This window comes from Bombina bombina, chromosome 4 (assembly GCF_027579735.1).
Source record: "Bombina bombina isolate aBomBom1 chromosome 4, aBomBom1.pri, whole genome shotgun sequence".
NCBI classification, from domain to species: domain Eukaryota; kingdom Metazoa; phylum Chordata; class Amphibia; order Anura; family Bombinatoridae; genus Bombina; species Bombina bombina.
The window spans coordinates 286,492,239-286,512,206 of NC_069502.1; the positions used below are offsets into that span (position 1 = coordinate 286,492,239).

Consider the following 19,968-nt stretch of genomic DNA (forward strand, 5'->3'; position numbering starts at 1 on the left):
TGTATAGAAACACTGATATTACACAAAAACAGTACCAGTACTACAGAGAAGAAATCAGTGACCAGTTGGCTGATCCACTGGTCTATCGAAGCTTGGACAGAAATCACACCAAGATATTCCAAAAGACCATTGAGGGGATGTTGAGAAAAGCACTTCAAGAGGGATATATCAATGATAACATCTTCAAATACCTGTATATGGAGAACCCCATTTCCCGATCCTATACACTCTACCAAATATACATAAGTCTTTGGATAGACCACCAGGTCGTCCAATAGTGTCCGCTAGTGACTCAGTACAATGACCTCTTGCCAAATATGTGGATTTCTTTCTGCAACCCTGTGTGACGAGGATGTCCTCCTTTTTGAGAGATTCCTCTCAATTAATTGAAGAGTTGTTAAAGTGTCAGTATACACTGGAATCAAACAGCCTACTTGTAACTGCAGATGTTTGTATACTATCCTCCCGCGGTGCAAAAATCTCTACTTAGAACACCATAAATTGGTCCTCTTATTGATTTCCTCTTGGAGATTATGAGATTTTGCCTACAGATGAACTACTTCAAGTTTGAGACAAAATACTACCTTCAAAACTTGGGAATGGCGATGGGGTCGAACATGGCCCCATGTTACGCTAAAATTTTTATGGAGGAATATGAGGTTGAAATTATGAAGCTCATGGATAAACCACAGGTATCTGAATCGGCGATACATAGGTGACCTGTTTTTCATATGGAATGGGTCTCCCCATGAAATTGGAGAGATGGTTTGAAGAACTAAACGCACTTCAACATCCAGTTAAGTTTAAACTTAAACATCATGGAGAATACATTGAATTCTTGGATCTAGTGATCTATATAGATGCTGAGAAATTAGCTACTACATTATATTCGAAGCCTACAAATAAAAACTCCATACTATATGCTAAAAGTACCCATTCAAGAAGTCTCATAAAATCCATCCCGAAGGCACAGCTATTAAGAACAGTACGCAACAATACAGACCCTAGTAAGAAACAGACCCAGGTGGAAGACATGGGTAAGCGCTTTATTCAAAGAGGATACTCCAGCAAAGAGAATGTTGCATTATGCAAAGAGATGCAGACATTAACACATTTGGATGTGTTATCGGCACAGGTGACAAAGAAGATGGATGCTGATCGTCATGAAAAAGAAGAGAGAGAACATTTATGATGATCTTAAACGCCATTGGACAGTTGTTAATACTGATCCAACACTACCCTTCAATGATTATGGACCGCCCAGGATTGCATTTAAGAAAGGCAGATCTCTTAGGGATCAGCTAATGTTGACAGACCCGGATCATTGCTACCAACAGAAAAATTGGCTACAAAACAAGAAAGGGTGTTTCAAATGCCTAGGATGTACAACGTGCACTTCTATGATCCAGGGAACCCATTTCAGACACCCACACACCAACCGGAGATTTGACATCAAATTCTTCCTCACATGTACCACCACACATTTCATTTACCTTTTTGAACTGTACATGTGGTTTGACTAGTGATACCACCCGTACCCGGATGGCTAACCACAGACATTCGATTTGTGAAACCATTGGCAAACAGAAAAGTGAATTACCTGTGGCCAGACACTTCATGAAACACAAACATTCAGTGAGTGATCTAAGATTTATTCTTATTGATCACGTACCGCCCCTAAATAGAGGTGGGGATAGAAATCAGCGCCTTCTACAAATCAAATCGAAATGGATCTTCAAATTAAGAATTCTATACCCCAATGGACTGAATCACCAAATAGATTGGTAATGTTTTTTTGTAATATCAGTGTTTCTATACAGTGCCAGTCCACATAAAAATTTCCTAACACAATACCATGTCCACTTAGAAGTCCAATGACTTCTTATTGCAATAGAATACATTTGCTTCTTGTCAATATTTATACTATCAGGTGTTATATTCATCATATGGTTCTGCTGGCGTCCTAGGTACTCAGGTATATCTGTTTTTATATTGATACCAGTGATTTGTTAGTATTAATACATGATGGCTTGCTATGAAAGTTGTATTATTTCTATTATGATGAGCTGCCGGATGACCACCCCATCCTCAGTCACTTTGGGGCTTTGGCATTGATAATGCACGCTCCTTAGTTTGGCTTTATGATAGAGAGTGAGAGGGGGTGAGTAAATCTGCACTCTGTATAATAAATATTAGTTGGTGATTCTTTATGACATGGTGTATCACCCTATTTGGTGTATAATTCTCCATTGTAAAATGCACCCTGGTATAGCCCTTTGCCTACCTATTTCCTCACATGTATAATGTGCAGATATTTGACTGATTCAGCTTAAGATGGACAATCTATCATTTTCTATGCATATTTCTCACATGTATTGCGTGCTTGTTATATTCTGTCACCCTTTGTTTATACATGTGACTTATCATCCTTGTGAATGGCCACATCACCTTATGACGTTTTTTGAGCAATGCACACCTTTTATACTATTAACGTCTTTTGCATAACGTAGAGTGGACTGCGTGTGCATGTTATTTATGTATGCTGTTTTTTTTATTTATGCCCAAACACCTTAGACACTGATCTAGTGGCTGACCCATTTGAGGATGTATGACGACCATGCCTGTCACGCTCACTACCCACACTTAGTGCACTGCTATAATCCGTGTAGCGTATCAACACTGTGATTGGCTGATTTAGTTTTTGATGCTTGATGACCCTGTGATGACCATGCCCCCTTTTGCATATGTGTGGCGTCTTCAGCGTTACATGGTGCGGTCGGAGTACGGTAGGATTTCTGTATCTCTCCTATGTAAAGCACATTTTATTGCCTGAATTCTAGAAACAATTTTTAGATAGAAATGTTAATAGCTCAAACTGCTATATATTTGGCAGTTATTATTAATACTGTGAAATTAAACAGGCATAAGGGAGAAAGCTCCTGATTATGGTTTATATGATCACATCAATAATTTATTGTGCACGTATACTGCCCATTCTATATATATCAGGTGGCCCTCGGTTTATGCCGGTTCAATTTGTGCCGTTTCAGAATAACAACCTTTTTTTCAGTCATGTGACTGCTATTGAAAAGCATTGCACTAATTAAAATAGCCAGTAGGGTGGAGCTGTCGCTTGTGTTGCAGCAAAGTTATGCAAGCTTAGCAGGTCTGAAATTAATCTGTGTACACAGAACAGACATTAGCTATCGAGCAGCTTTCAAAGCAGCAAAATCTATCAGCCACTTCCTGTCCAGCTGCTTGAGGTGAGGGTGCATAACTACTTAATCAGTCCAGATTGAAATGCATAGAATAGGTGCAATATTATCTAACATGCTAACAATGCAGAGAACCGTTTGCAGAAAAATGCAAGTAACAAAATGTTTTTGTTCATTAAACTTAGTTTGATTATACAGTCTTTTGTGTGATTATTAGCAAATGCTTTTGTTCACTGTTGTGTGATTATTTAATTAGTTTTATACAGGTAGCCCTCAGTTTACGCCGGGGTTAGGTTCCAGAAGGAATGGTTGTAAATCGAAACCGTTATAAATTGAAACCCAGTTTATAATGTAAGTCAATGGGAAGCGAGGGAGTTAGATTCCAGGCCCCTCCCAAAATTGTCATAAGTAACAAACTTAAATATAAATATATATACAGGTAGCCCTCAGTTTACGCCGGGGTTAGGTTCCAGAAGGAATGGTTGTAAATCAAAACCGTTGTAAATTGAAACCCAGTTTATAATGTAAGTCACATGGGAAGTGAGGTAGTTAGATTCCAGGCCCCTCTCAAAATTGGCACAAGTTACACCTAATACATTATTTTTAAAGCTTTGAAATTAAGACTTTAAATGCTAAACAGAATTACAGGTGGCCCTCGTTTTACAACGGTTCAATTTACACCGTTTCAGAATAACAACCTTTTTTTCTGTTAATGTGACTGCTATTGAAAAGCATTGAGAAGCAGTGCATTTATTAAAATAGCCAGTAGGTGGAGCTGTTCGCTTATGTTGCAGCAACGCCAAGCAAGCTGAAATGAATTAGTTTAACCAGACCTGAGCTATCAAGCAGATTTCAAAGGAACAAAATCTTCCTGTCTATAATCAGTCCAGATTGGAATGCATAGAAAGAACTGTTTGCAGAAAAATGCAAGTGAAGTCTGTGTTGTGTGATTATTTTATTAGGTTTATAATGCTGTTTAGCAAATGTTTTTGTTCATTTAACTTAGTTTAATTATATTTTCTGTGTTGTGTGATTATTTTATTAGGTTTATAATGCTGTTTAGCAAATGTTTTTGTTCATTTAACTTAGTTTAATTATATATTCTGTGTTGTGTGATTATTTTATTAGGTTTATCATGCTTTTTAGCATATAAAGTCTTCATCTCAAAGCTTTAAAAATAATGTATTAGGTGTTACTTATGACAATTTTGAGAGGAGCCTGGAACCTATCTCCCTCACTTCCCATTGACTTACATTATAAACTGGGTTTCAATTTACAACGGTTTCGATTTACAACCATTCCTTCTGGAACCTAACCCCGGCATAAAATGAGGGCTACCTGTATATATATATTTATATTTAAGTTTGTTCATTTACTATGTACTATATTTATTGGTACTAAGCATATATTATTTGTTAGTTTATTGTATACATGATTCACATGATGATTTATATGTGCGGTTCTTCTCTGATTAGGGGTGGGGCTAACACTTGTTAAATACACTGTTTGTTGTTCACTTTTTTACTTAGTCTGATGAAGGGGTGATTGGTCCCCGAAACGTCACTGTTTTTCTGTATGCCAATAAAGCACCTATTTTGCACAAACACGGTGAGTGCATGTCTTTTTTGGAATATATATATATAATATATATAATTATATATAAAAAATACAAATTGAAATCAAACTGAAGAACTCTTACACCTCTTTAGCTGTAGTTGTATTACAAAACAAATTCCTGTCTCTTCATGTTTTAAAATCGTGTTAATGGTACTTTTTTTGTTATCTTTTTTAGAGGCTCTGCTTGGAGATTTTTGCAGTCTGCTCAATATCAAAGAAGTGACAACACATCACAGATTTCTTCCCCTAATATATTTTTCAATTCAGAACTGAATGAAACATTCTCAGGAGATGACTCGTCTTCATCTATTGAGGAGGATATGGATTCTGCAGTTTTATTTGGATCCCTGAGAGGGAATGTTGTTGGCTTACGCTATTATACAGGAGTGGTATGTCTGCTGAAAAGTATAGCACTAAAGAGCTATATTGCTAATGAGTTGGATGTTATAATTGTGCAGAGCAAATTGAGTTCATAATGGTCATTTCTTTTCAAGCATTACTGACACTTGTTGATGTTGGATTTTTATTATAATTTAAAGATACACTAAACACATGCTAGGCTTAACTATGAGTTTGAAACAAATATTAGCTTGAAAATAACTCAGATATTTTTTTATTATTTAAAGAGACAGTAAACACTCCTTATATATTTTCCTTAATCAAAAGTTGTAAAGCTGATGATACGTTTGCAACCTTTGAAATATAATAGTTCCCATCTTATTGTTTTGAATTCTGAGTTAAAATGTTCATCCAGATCGTTAAAAATGTCCCCCAAACTCTGCCCCTAAGGAGATATTTGAATACCTTAATTCCATATGCCCCTTTAGTAAGCAACTCGCAAATCAGTTTACCTTTCTCTGCACAGACAGTTGCACCTACGTGATCATATCAAATCACACGTGACGCGCCAAATTTGCACATGCGCAATGTCTAAGGGGAATGAAAAAATCTGAAACTATTAGATAAAAACCTTTCTGTGCTTTTTTTTTTTTTACGGACATTGAAGAAAAGTACACAGGGTATAAAAGTACCGTTTATTTTATTACATTCTAAAATTAGTGAAGATAAATTTTAGAATGAGAATTACATTGATTTTTAAACAAAGTCCAATTATAGTAAGGGGCTTTTAATATATGAAGAATATATATGTGAACACACTGGAGGCGCAACTGATGGAGCAGGAAGTTTAACGCTTCAGAGTCTGCTACTGAATGCGTTCCCTCTGCTCATCAGGTAATGAAGATCGGGAAATTCATTGCGGTGCGCATGGACATGCGAGTAGCGTTCATATGTCATCTTCACTGTGTGATGAAATAGTTGAAAGCCTTGTGAACGAGCAGAGGTATTGAAAAAAATATTGAACGATGATGAAGAAGGTAAAGGGAGGAGGAGTTGGGGGCCATTTTGGAGACCTATATTTAGATGATTACATTGCCGATATTTATGGCTGATGAATATGTGAATAATGGGGGTATGTGAATAATGGTTGATTGGTTATGTATTTTGGGAATAAAAAGAGTTCTTAGTGGTGTTTACTGTCCCTTTAAGCACTGATATAATTGTAAAAAAGGGAAATTTTTTCTTACCTGATAAATTTGTTTCTTTTACGATACGATGAGTCCACGGATTTCATCCTTACTTGTGGGATATCGCCTCCTGGTCACCAGGAGGAGGCAAAGAGCACCACAGCAGAGCTGTATATATAGCTACTCCCTTCCCTCCCACTCCAGTCATTCGACCGAAGTTAGGAGGAGAAAGGAAAAGCCAAGGTGCAGAGGTGACTGAAGTTTAACAAAAATAAAGACCTGTCTCATAAAAACAGGGTGGGCTGTGGACTCATCGTGTCGTAAAAGAAACAAATTTATCAGGTAAGAATAAATTTCCCTTTTCTTTTACAAGATACGATGAGTCCACGGATTTCATCCTTACTTGTGGGATACAATACCAAAGCTATAGTACACGGATGAAATGGGAGGGACAAGACAGGAACCTAAACGGAAGGCACCACTGCTTGAAGAACTTTCCTCCCAAAAACAGCCTCATATGAGGAAAAAGTATCGAATTTGTAAAATTTGGAAAAAGTGTGAAGAGACGACCAAATTGCAGCTTTGCAAATCTGTTCAACAGAAGCATCATTTTTGAATGCCCATGAGGAAGCCACAGCCCTAGCGGAATGCACCATAATTCGCTCAGGAGGCTGCTGTCCAGCAGTCTCATATGTAAAACGGATGATACTCTTCAGCCAAAAGGAAAGAAAGGTAGCCGTAGCTTTCTGATCCCTACGTTTCCCAGAAAACACAACAACCAGGGAAGACGATTGACGAAAATCATTAATTGCCTGTAAGTAAAACTTCAAGCCACAGACCACGTCCAAATTATATAACAGTCGCTCCTTCTTAGAAGAAGGATTAGGACACAAGGAAGGAACAACAATTTCCTGATTAATATGTTTACTTGAAACCTTAGGAAGAATACCAGATTTGGTACGTAACACCACCTTATCTGAATGAAAAATAAGATAAGGAGAATCACATAGTAATGCCGAAAGCTCAGATACTCTGTGAGCAGAAGAAATAGCAACCAAAAATAAAACTGTCCAAGATAATAACTTAATATCTATGGAATGCATAGGTTCAAACGGAACTCCTTGAAGAACTTTAAGAACTAAATTCAAACTCCAAGGAGGAGCAATTGGTCTAAACACAGGCCTGAGTCTAGGCAGAGCCTAACAAAAGGATTGAACATCTGGAACATCTGCCAGACGCTTGTGTAACAAAATAGACAAAGCAGAAATCTGTCCCTTTAAGGAACTAGCTGACAACCCTTTCTCCAATCCTTCTTGGAGAAAAGACAAAATCCTGGGAATCCATATCCCACTCCATGAGTAGCCCATGGATTCGCACCAATAAAGATATTTACGCCATATCTTATGGTAAATTCTTCTAGGAACAGGCTTACGTGCCTGAATCAAGGCATCTATGACCGAATCAGAAAAACCTAATTTAGATAAGAGTAAGCGAGGCTGGACGGAATGACTCGACATGTATTCAGTATTCTTAACTTTCTGACCTTCAATTGGTCTAAACACAGGCCTGAGTCTAGGCAGAGTCTAACAAAAGGATTGAACATCTGGAACATCTGCCAGGCGCTTGTGTAACAAAATAGACAAAGCAGAAATCTGTCCCTTTAAGGAACTAGCTGACAACCCTTTCTCCAACCTGTCTTGGAGAAATGACAAAATCCTGGGAATCCAAATCCCACTCCATGAGTAGCCCATGGATTCACACCAATAAAGATATTTACGCCATATCATATGGTAAATTCTTCTAGGAACAGGCTTACGTGCCTGAATCAAGGCATCTATGACCGAATCAGAAAAACCTTGTTTAGATAAGAGGTAAGCGAGGCTGGACGGAATGACTCGACATGTATTCAGTCTGACCTTCAGAAAGATCTTCACAGAAATAAAACGAATACAATTCCCAGAAAGGGCATGTTCCAGGTTTACCTTCCACCCGTGGGTTCTTAGGAAGGAAATCACAGTTGTGGTATAGGACCTTGCTAGCAGTATATCATCCAGATACGGAGCTACTGCAATGCCCCATGGCCTTAGAACCGCCAGTAAAGACCCCAGGACCTTTGTGAAGATTCTGGGTGTTGTGGATAGACCAGAAGGAAGAGCCACAAACAAAAAGTGGTAGTCCATGAGTGGAAACAAATATTGCACAATACAGGTGCATTTAATGCATGCATGTATTGGGAACTTGTAAATCACGGCTAATCACCTAAAAGGGTCTCAAGGCGCTGCTCATTTTATCGATCTCAAAAGGATGAAAGGCTGATTGGACCTCGCCGGGAATTGAACCTGCAACCCTTGGGTTGCTATAGAACTTAGCCATAGCGCCTTTAGCATGCTGAGCTATCCGCCCGGCTACTCTCAGGAATTTGAAATGATCACAGTGGATGGGAGCATGAAGGTATGCATCCTTTAGATTCACTGTCGCCATAAATTGACCCTCCTGGATCAATGGAAGAATGGTACGAATAGTTTCCATCTTGAAAGACGGATTTCTGAGTAACTTGTTTAGACTCTTGAGATCTAAGATAGGTCTGAAAGTTCCCTCTTTTTGGGAACTACAACAGATTTGAGGAAAAAACACTGTCCCTGCTCCTGAATTGGAACAGGACGGATTACTCCCAAGGAGAAGAGGTCTTAAACACAGCGTAAGAACGCCTCTCTTTTAATCTGGTCTACAGATAATTCGTGAAAGAAAAAACCTTCCTCAGTGGAAAGAATTTTTGAATTCCAGATAGTATCCCTGAGACACAATATCTATTGCCCAGGGATCCTGAACATCTCTCATCCAAGCCTGGATGAAAAAGACAATCCGCCCCCCTGCTAGATCTGGTCCCGGATCGGGGGCCAACCCTAAATGCTGACTTGGGAGCCACAGCAGGTTTCTTGGATTGTTAATCCTTGTTCCAAGACCGGTTGGGTCTCCAGTCTGGACTTGGATTGCGGATAGTTCCCTTTCTGCTTAGAATACGAGGAAGAGGGAGTTACCTTGAAATTCCGAAAGGAACAAAAGGAACTCTGTAGACCCCTCTGATTGGATCTCTTATCCTGAGGGAGGAGATGACCCTTTCTCCCTGAGAAGTCAGAAATAATTGCCTTCAAGTCAGGTTCGAACAAGGCCTTCCCCTTGTTAAGGGATAGCCAAAAGATTAGACTTGGAAGAAACATCCGCAGACCCAGATTTCAACTAAAAAGGGGGCTGCATGCTAAATGGAGAACCCTGAACTCTTAGCCGCCAATTTGGTAAGTTGCAGGGAAGCGTCAGTAAAAAATGAAGTAGCTGACTTAAAAGCTTTAGTCCTATCGGGTATCTCTTCCAAAGAAGTCTTGGCCTTAAGAGACTCTTCCAGAGTATCAAACCACTTGTACTGTACCAATGCAAACTGCCGGCTGCAATAGCAACCCTTGATGAACAGAGATTGTCATAAAGAGACCCTCTAATTTCTTATTCCTCTATTCTTGAGTACATTTGTTGCATCCTCAGTCACAAAGGCTGAACCAACAAACAAACAGCTGAAAGGCATCTATTCTAATATACACAGAACAAAACGTTACTGTCTCTTTAAATCTCAAAGTAACTTATTTCTCTGTGTTTTTGTACCATCCTATGACACAAAGGATGAAGTAACAAATAAACAGCCTCAATTCTTGTAATAAAGTTTACACAGTAAAAATTTTACTGTCCCTTTAACTTCTCTTCAGAAAAAATCCAATTAGCATGTTAGCCTTGCTGGAAGTAGACGTTGCTATGTACAGTAAAGCAACCATGTAATGTGCCCACAATTCCATAAGAAAAGTGCAAATTTATGCTAGATCAGAACAGCCCTCAGCAATATCCCCTTCTGAGTATGATGTTCAAACCTGGAACCCCACCGCAACAGGGAAAATTAGGACACAATCCGACTCATTTCTGTCAGTAATTAAGCCTACAACATATCAAAATATGTGTTTTAGGACCCTTCCCTTCTGTTATAGAGAAGGGAGAAACAGGACACTCTCAGAATGTATCAAACATATCTCCCGGTTGGCATATAAAAAACCACCGGGAGAGACACTGAGTACGCCATGCACCTCCCAAGGACCGCCCATCATAGGCGGAGACATGACAGACAACTCCCGGGCGGCATGTTGGTGAACCGCCGGGAGATAAAGAGGACGTTGCATCTCAATATACATTTAATATAATGCACACTCTCCACTGTCCCTTTAAGCCTTTTGCGGACATCGCCGCAGCAGACATCTCCCGGCGTCATGTCTATGATGTAGCAAAAAGCCGGGAGATAAATCAGGCGCGCAAACGCACAGTGCGTCCACAAGGACCGCCCTTCGTGGGCGTATGTTCCTAACAGCCAGAATCATACAGTCATCTCCCGGTCGCCATGTTTAATCGCCGGGAGATGTAGCAAAGTGCCCAATACACAGATTGTCAGTAACATGCGAGCTGTATAACTGAGACCTTGATTTCTTTAAATTTTAAAAAGAAATAAACATGCGCTCAAGTAACCCCTTAGCTTTGTAACCTAGAAACATAGGGAAAGGATAGCTGTGACGCACAGGCATCTCCCGGTCGGCATGTCTCTTGTTTTATAAAACCGCCGGGAGATGAGAGTAACAAGAGGAATTCAAAGCAATTACAGTTCTTTTACCCTTAGATGCAAATAACCCTGAGAGAAAACATAAACACAGTCTCCCGGGCGACATTATGAAACCGTTGGAAGAGAAGGTCTTTTTACAGATCCGAGTAGAAAGCCTTACTGTCTATTTCCATGAGCTGTCTAAAATTGTCTCCCCTGAAAGGAGAAAAAAGTATACCTGAATAAAGAGCCCCCTTTCTAAGGGCTGTTATTCCCAAATTGAGTGGCCACATCTTCTGAGCCCTTGTCTTCTTCTTAAGCCCAGGAATAAAAAATGACACTTACCTCCCAGCTGTCGACAGCAAAGGCAGTTCCCAGGCGTGTGAAGTCCTACGGCTCACATGGACCTGAGGAGAACAAGGAAACTCTGAGTAAGATCCCTCAGATTTTTCCCCGAATAGGGCAGCAACAGTATATGGGAGGTGCAGTGAGAATAATGTCCCACCAGTTCTCATTGCTTTAAAGCCACCAAATGCTTCTCTGTTTACTGTAGAGACTGATCTGGTCTAGGCTACACCCAAGCACAAAGTAGCACTCTTTGGCACTACTTTAAAAATAATAAACTCTTGATTGAAGAAACTAAAACTAACACCTCACTTTACCCCTTCCTATCACTATCACAGGCAAAGAGAATGACTGGAGTGGGAGGGAAGGGAGGAGCTATATATACAGCTCTGCTCTGGTGCTCTTTGCCTTCTCCTGCTGACCAGGAGGCGATATCCCACAAGTAAGGATGAAATCTGTGGACTCATCGTATCTTGTAAAAGAAATACAGTTGTAAAATGTTAGTTTCCATAATTTAATGGGCATCATGTTGTAAACAATGTCTGGCTTAAAAAATTGTATCTGCTCTGCTGTGGGCCTTTAATATCTGAAATTTAAATCTAGATTGTTTTATGCAAAACTCATATGTTGCAAATCTATAGTGAAACCATAACTGTTACAAATGTTACATTTAAAGGAATACTAAACCCACATTTTTTCTTTCAAGAGTCGGATAGAAAATGCAATTTTATGGTAAGACAGGAGGGTTTATATTTTGCATCAAATTTTTTCTGAATCCAAACAGCAGCAAAGTAAACATACAGAGAAAAAATAAATAACATAGAAACAAGACTGCACCAATCAGCACACAGCAGCCTAATAAACTGTAATGAACAAGTCCCGCACTTCCTCTTTTCTCTGCTGCTTCCAGACAGCAGGTCATGTTCATTTTTCCCCTCAAATTTTAATGTTTTTTGATTCTTGGATCTGTTTATCTTTGTTTAAGAATACTGTAAATCACTTATATAGGTTTCTTTCCTAAGTTCAAAAACCCTTTTATCATTAACAATTCTTATGTGGTAATCTGTGCTTTCATCTTCTAAAGCAAATAACATTTTACTTTTTTCATTTTCTATCTCTTTTGTTAGTTCTATATTTTAGCTTTGTCTTAGATTGTAAATTTCTGTGTCAATTTGTGTTTCTATACTTTTGTTGATGATATCGTGCGTGCAGCGACTGTATGTTTTATATTGCTGCATGAGTTTTGCTATTTTACCGGTGCGACCCGTTATACTATACAGGCCACTCCGGATCTCTTACATCCTGTTTTCGGAATCGTTAGCATGAGATCTTTGGCCTGTTATCAGATGCATTTGATGCCTTGGCTGCTTTTGGCCTTCTCCTAACAATCCTGGCCTGAACTCCAGGCTGCGCATGTTTCCGGCATGTACTCCAGGCCGCACCAGATCCCTCTCCTCCCACCGCTTCCAGTATCGTTAGGAGGTGTCTTACCCAGCTATCAGATGCATTAACACTCTGGCGTCTCATCCACCTCAGGCGTCCTCCTATAGTTTGTGCATAGCGTGTTGCCCCTCTCTCCTCTGGCTTCGGCAGACACGCATCATGCTGTAGTTTGGTGACAGCAGGCTGCGCAAGTTGCCGGTGGTTGGATTCTAATGTATGTGGATACTTTTTAGGAAATATGAGTTTTCTTCACATTCTGAAAAATCTGATAATTCCCCATGTTACTCGAACATCATCCTAATAATATAATTAAACTTCAATGCTGTACATATCTTTTTAGGATATATTATCCTATATTAGGCAAGTTTATATAATAAACTGTGTTTTAAGGTGATATTTAAAATTATATTAGCCTTCATCGTATATATGAGCCTGGTTTAAGGCTATTTTTTAATATAAGTATTTTTTGCCTACATGAAACTTTTTTATTTTATAAACCTTATAAGTGTAGGTGCATATATGCATGTGCCGTGTATGTGTATATTTACATGTCTAGGTGTATTCATATTCATGTTATGTATGCTTATATACGTGTATGTGTGTGCATGGGTGTATATTGACACTGTGGTGCTTGTTTAGGAATCTGAAAGTCGGCGCAATGTTATTTACCTATAAATTATAAATTTTCTTTAAAATTCTTCCATATGGGCTATATTTATGGATCATCTACAAAACATTTATGCAAAGACAAATCTAGTGTACAATGTCCCTTTTACAGATTTTTCTTATTGACGTCTGTAGAGGAATCCCTCTCTATTCCTTGATCTCTCAGACTGTTACAATTCCCCGTCCTCCTAAAGAGGATTTTTTGCTCATATTAATTTGGCCTTTCCTGTTGCACTAAAGGAATTCTATTCCCCCCTTCTTCTGAGGCAGATCAGAAGCCCACTCTGATACACTGCAGAGCCGTCTACCATGCTTCAGACTCTTTCAACCCAGAATCAGTGTCGCTTTCGCCCACAAGCGGCTTTGGAAGACCTCACGCCCCTCTCCCCCGGGCGTCTCACTTAGGGGTACTGTTTAATCTTTTCTGTAATAACCAGCTTCTTTCTTAGTACTTCTCTGAACTTTGTATCTGTTCTTTTGTTCATCTGAATCTATTTTGTCTATCTCCCTTTGTTTCCCTCTAGTTTTGCATATCCATCTCTGTTATATATTCTCTGGGATTTTTCTTCTATCTCAATCTCTGCAGGTTTCTCCCTTGTCTCAGTGCTTCTAACAGAAGGACGAAATTGTAGCATCCTAGGTCCTGAGTTTGTTTCAGAATTTAATCTGTATCTGTCAGAATGCACAGAGATAAGCGGAAGTTCATTGGCTTAGATATTAGCTTGTAAGCTCTCCTAATTTTGCCTTCCTCTTAGTTTTCCTATTTTAAGCAACTTTCTAATTTACTCCTATTATCATTTTTTCTTCATTCACTTGCTACCTTTATTTGAAAAAGAAGGCATCTAAGCATCTTTTTTGGTTCAGTACTCTGGACATCACTTTTTTTATTGGTGGATTAATTTATCCACCAATCAGCAAGAACAACCCAAAAATAGGCCGGCATCTAAACGTACATTCTTGCATTTCCAATAAAGATACAAAGAGAATGAAGAAAAATTTGATAATAGGAGTAAATTAGAAAGTTGCTTAAAATTTCATGCTCTAGTCTATCTGAATCACAAAAGAAAAAACTTGGGTTCAGTGTCCCTTTAAGCCATCTTCAGAGGTATCCCTTAAAACCAATGAGGCTCGCTGTAACCCTGCCACCCTGACGTCTACCTCTCTAGCTCAGTTTTAGAGTCTCTTATCCTCGTGTTTGACTTGGGAAGGCCCTATCTCAACCAGTCCCACATAGAGGCATAACTTTAGCCCGATGGCCGATAGCCCCTCCCCCGGGCTTTTCAGGGTGATAGAACCTCCTCCACAGAGGTAAAATGGGGTTTAAAGAACCCTCCCCCAGGGTTTTCAAGAGGGACAAATTTTTAAATGAAATATTTTGTTTTAAAGTTCTTCTGTAGGTGCTTTAAAAATGCAAATATGAAGCCTCCTGTCTTACCATTAAATTCAGATTATTTTAGCCTATGATGACTAAATAATCTTGATTTTATTAAAGACAGGAGGCAAATATCCCCCCCCCTTCTGTCCCTTCCCATGATGTGTTAATAAAGATTTTGTTTTCTGGGGTTTCATCTAAATTATGTTATTGCTGTTTTTCTGGTATTAGTTGTTACTTTTTGTTTTTTCTCTTTCGGTGACTGTGGGTTTTATTTCTTTACTTATGTACGGACCATATCATCTGTTGTTTTTCTGTTCCTGGGACTCGCTGTTCATTTTGGTCTATGATGGATATTCAGTGGAGTTTGTTTTCTTCCTGATTGGTCCCGCTGTCTTATGGTCAAAGAAAAGAGGAAGTGCTGGAGTTGTTAATTACAGTTTATTAGGCTGCTGTGTGCTGATTGGTGCAGTCTTGTTACTATTTTATTTATTTTTTTCTCTATGTTTTCTTTGCTGCTGTTTGGATTCAGTAAAGATTTGATGCAAAATATTCATCTCCTGTCTTTTATAAAATCAAGATTATTTAGTCACCATAGGCTATAATAATCTGAATTTCTCCAACATAGGTGTGTCCGGTCCACGGCGTCATCCTTACTTGTGGGATATTCTCTTCCCCAACAGGAAATGGCAAAGAGCCCAGCAAAGCTGGTCACATGATCCCTCCTAGGCTCCGCCTACCCCAGTCATTCTCTTTGCCGTTGTACAGGCAACATCTCCACGGAGATGGCTTAGAGTTTTTTAGTGTTTAACTGTAGTTTTTTATTATTCAATCAAGAGTTTGTTATTTTGAAATAGTGCTGGTATGTACTATTTACTCAGAAACAGAAAAGAGATGAAGATTTCTGTTTGTATGAGGAAAATGATTTTAGCAACCGTCACTAAAATCCATGGCTGTTCCACACAGGACTGTTGAGAGCAATTAACTTCAGTTGGGGGAACAGTGAGCAGTCTCTTGCTGCTTGAGGTATGACACATTCTAACAAGACGATGTAATGCTGGAAGCTGTCATTTTCCCTATGGGATCCGGTAAGCCATGTTTATTACGATCGTAAATAAGGGCTTCAAAAAGGGCTTATTAAGACTGTAGACTTTTTCTGGGCTAAATCGATTGATTATTAACACATATTTAGCCTTGAGGAATCATTTTATCTGGGTATTTTGATATAATAATATCGGCAGGCACTGTTTAAGACACCTTATTCTTTAGGGGCTTTCCCAAAGCATAGGCAGAGCCTCATTTTCGCGCCGGTGTTGCGCACTTGTTTTTGGCATGCAGTCGCATGTGAGAGGAGCTCTGATACTTAGAAAAGACTTTCTGAAGGCGTCATTTGGTATCGTATTCCCCTTGGGGCTTGGTTGGGTCTCAGCAAAGCAGATACCAGGGACTGTAAAGGGGTTAAAGTTCAAAACGGCTCAGGTTCCGTTATTTTAAGGGTTAAAGCTTCCAAATTTGGTGTGCAATACTTTTAAGGCTTTAAGACACTGTGGTGAAAATTTGGTGAATTTTGAACAATTCCTTCATGTTTTTTCGCAATTGCAGTAATAAAGTGTGTTCAGTTTAAAATTTAAAGTGACAGTAACGGTTTTATTTTAAAACGTTTTTTGTACTTTGTTATCAAGTTTATGCCTGTTTAACATGTCTGAACTACCAGATAGACTGTGTTCTGAATGTGGGGAAGCCAGAATTCCTATTCATTTAAATAAATGTGATTTATGTGACAATGACAATGATGCCCAAGATGATTCCTCAAGTGAGGGGAGTAAGCATGGTACTGCATCATTCCCTCCTTCGTCTACACGAGTCTTGCCCACTCAGGAGGCCCCTAGTACATCTAGCGCGCCAATACTCCTTACTATGCAACAATTAACGGCTGTAATGGATAATTCTGTCAAAAACATTTTAGCCAAAATGAACACTTATCAGCGTAAGCGCGACTGCTCTGTTTTAGATACTGAAGAGCATGACGACGCTGATAATAATATTTCTGAAGGGCCCCTAACCCAGTCTGATGGGGCCAGGGAGGTTTTGTCTGAGGGAGAAATTACTGATTCAGGGAACATTTCTCAACAAGCTGAACCTGATGTGATTGCTTTTAAATTTAAGTTGGAACATCTCCGCATTCTGCTTAAGGAGGTATTATCCACTCTGGATGATTGTGACAAGTTGGTCATCCCAGAGAAACTATGTAAAATGGACAAGTTCCTAGAGGTGCCGGGGCTCCCAGAAGCTTTTCCTATACCCAAGCGGGTGGCGGACATTGTTAATAAAGAATGGGAAAGGCCCGGTATTCCTTTCGTCCCTCCCCCCATATTTAAAAAATTGTTTCCTATGGTCGACCCCAGAAAGGACTTATGGCAGACAGTCCCCAAGGTCGAGGGAGCGGTTTCCACTTTAAACAAACGCACCACTATACCCATAGAGGATAGTTGTGCTTTCAAAGATCCTATGGATAAAAAATTAGAAGGTTTGCTTAAAAAGATGTTTGTTCAGCAGGGTTACCTTCTACAACCAATTTCATGCATTGTCCCTGTCGCTACAGCCGCATGTTTCTGGTTCGATGAGCTGATAAAGGCGGTCGATAGTGATTCTCCTCCTTTTGAGGAGATTATGGACAGAATCAATGCTCTCAAATTGGCTAATTCTTTCACCCTAGACGCCACTTTGCAATTGGCTAGGTTAGCGGCTAAGAATTCTGGGTTTGCTATTGTGGCGCGCAGAGCGCTTTGGTTGAAATCTTGGTCGGCTGATGCGTCTTCCAAGAACAAGCTACTTAACATTCCTTTCAAGGGGAAAACGCTGTTTGGCCCTGACTTGAAAGAGATTATCTCTGATATCACTGGGGGTAAGGGCCACGCCCTTCCTCAGGATCGGCCTTTCAAGGCAAAAAATAAACCTAATTTTCGTCCCTTTCGTAGAAACGGACCAGCCCAAAGTGCTACGTCCTCTAAGCAAGAGGGTAATTCTTCTCAAGCCAAGCCAGCTTGGAGACCAATGCAAGGCTGGAACAAGGGAAAGCAGGCCAAGAAACCTGCCACTGCTACCAAGACAGCATGAAATGTTGGCCCCCGATCCGGGACCGGATCTGGTGGGGGGCAGACTCTCTCTCTTCGCTCAGGCTTGGGCAAGAGATGTTCTGGATCCTTGGGCGCTAGAAATAGTCTCCCAAGGTTATCTTCTGGAATTCAAGGGACTTCCCCCAAGGGGGAGGTTCCACAGGTCTCAGTTGTCGTCAGACCACATAAAAAGACAGGCATTCTTACATTGTGTAGAAGACCTGTTAAAAATGGGAGTGATTCATCCTGTTCCATTAAGAGAACAAGGGATGGGGTTCTACTCCAATCTGTTTATAGTTCCCAAGAAGGAGGGAACGTTCAGACCAATCTTAGATCTCAAGATCTTAAACTAGTTTCTCAAGGTTCCATCGTTCAAGATGGAAACCATTCGAACAATTCTTCCTTCCATCCAGGAAGGTCAATTCATGACCACGGTGGATTTAAAGGATGCGTATCTACATATTCCTATCCACAAGGAACATCATCGGTTCCTGAGGTTCGCATTCCTGGACAAACATTACCAGTTCGTGGCGCTTCCTTTCGGATTAGCCACTGCTCCAAGGATTTTCACAAAGGTACTAGGGTCCCTTCTAGCTGTGCTAAGACCAAGGGGCATTGCTGTAGTACCTTACTTGGACGACATTCTGATTTAAGCGTCGTCCCTTCCTCAAGCAAAGGCTCACACGGACATTGTCCTGGCCTTTCTCAGATCTCACGGATGGAAAGTGAACGTGGAAAAGAGTTCTCTATCTCCGTCAACAAGGGTTCCCTTCTTGGGAACCATAATAGACTCCTTAGAAATGAGGATTTTTCTGACAGAGGCCAGAAAAACAAAACTTCTAGACTCTTGTCGGATACTTCATTCCGTTCCTCTTCCTTCCATAGCTCAGTGCATGGAAGTGATCGGGTTGATGGTAGCGGCAATGGACATAGTTCCTTTTGCACGCATTCATCTAAGACCATTACAACTGTGCATGCTCAGTCAGTGGAATGGGGACTATACAGACTTGTCTCCGAAGATACAAGTAAATCAGAGGACCAGAGACTCACTCCGTTGGTGGCTGTCCCTGGACAACCTGTCACGAGGGATGACATTCCGCAGACCAGAGTGGGTCATTGTCACGACCGACGCCAGTCTGATGGGCTGGGGCGCGGTCTGGGGATCCCTGAAAGCTCAGGGTCTTTGGTCTCGGGAAGAATCTCTTCTACCGATAAATATTCTGGAACTGAGAGCGATATTCAATGCTCTCAAGGCTTGGCCTCAGCTAGCGAGGGCCAAGTTCATACGGTTTCAATCAGACAACATGACAACTGTTGCGTACATCAACCATCAGGGGGGAACAAGGAGTTCCCTGGCGATGGAAGAAGTGACCAAAATCATTCAATGGGCGGAGACTCACTCCTGCCACTTGTCTGCAATCCACATCCCAGGAGTGGAAAATTGGGAAGCGGATTTTCTGAGTCGTCAGACATTTCATCCGGGGGAGTGGGAACTCCATCCGGAAATCTTTGCCCAAATTACTCAATTGTGGGGCATTCCAGACATGGATCTGATGGCCTCTCGTCAGAACTTCAAAGTTCCTTGCTACGGGTCCAGATCCAGGGATCCCAAGGCGGCTCTAGTGGATGCACTAGTAGCACCTTGGACCTTCAAACTAGCTTATGTGTTCCCGCCGTTTCCTCTCATCCCCAGGCTGGTAGCCAGGATCAATCAGGAGAGGGCGTCGGTGATCTTGATAGCTCCTGCGTGGCCACGCAGGACTTGGTATACAGATCTGGTGAATATGTCATCGGCTCCACCTTGGAAGCTACCTTTGAGACGAGACCTTCTTGTTCAGGGTCCGTTCGAACATCCGAATCTGGTTTCACTCCAGCTGACTGCTTGGAGATTGAACGCTTGATCTTATCGAAGCGAGGGTTCTCAGATCCTGTTATCGATACTCTTGTTCAGGCCAGAAAGCCTGTAACTAGAAAGATTTACCACAAAATTTGGAAAAAATATATCTGTTGGTGTGAATCTAAAGGATTCCCTTGGGACAAGGTT

General features: G+C 40.4%; 1 protein-coding gene across 3 annotated transcripts in view; it reads left to right on the forward strand.

The window, feature by feature from the left end:
* Positions 1–19,968, forward strand: part of HLTF (helicase like transcription factor) — a 502,174-nt gene that overhangs the window by 4,753 nt on the left and 477,453 nt on the right. For all 3 annotated transcript variants that reach the window (XM_053709998.1, XM_053709997.1, XM_053709996.1), the window contains exon 2: positions 5,008–5,221. In XM_053709998.1, coding sequence (XP_053565973.1) covers positions 5,008–5,221 — 214 coding nt within the window. The remainder of the gene's footprint in view (positions 1–5,007; positions 5,222–19,968) is intronic.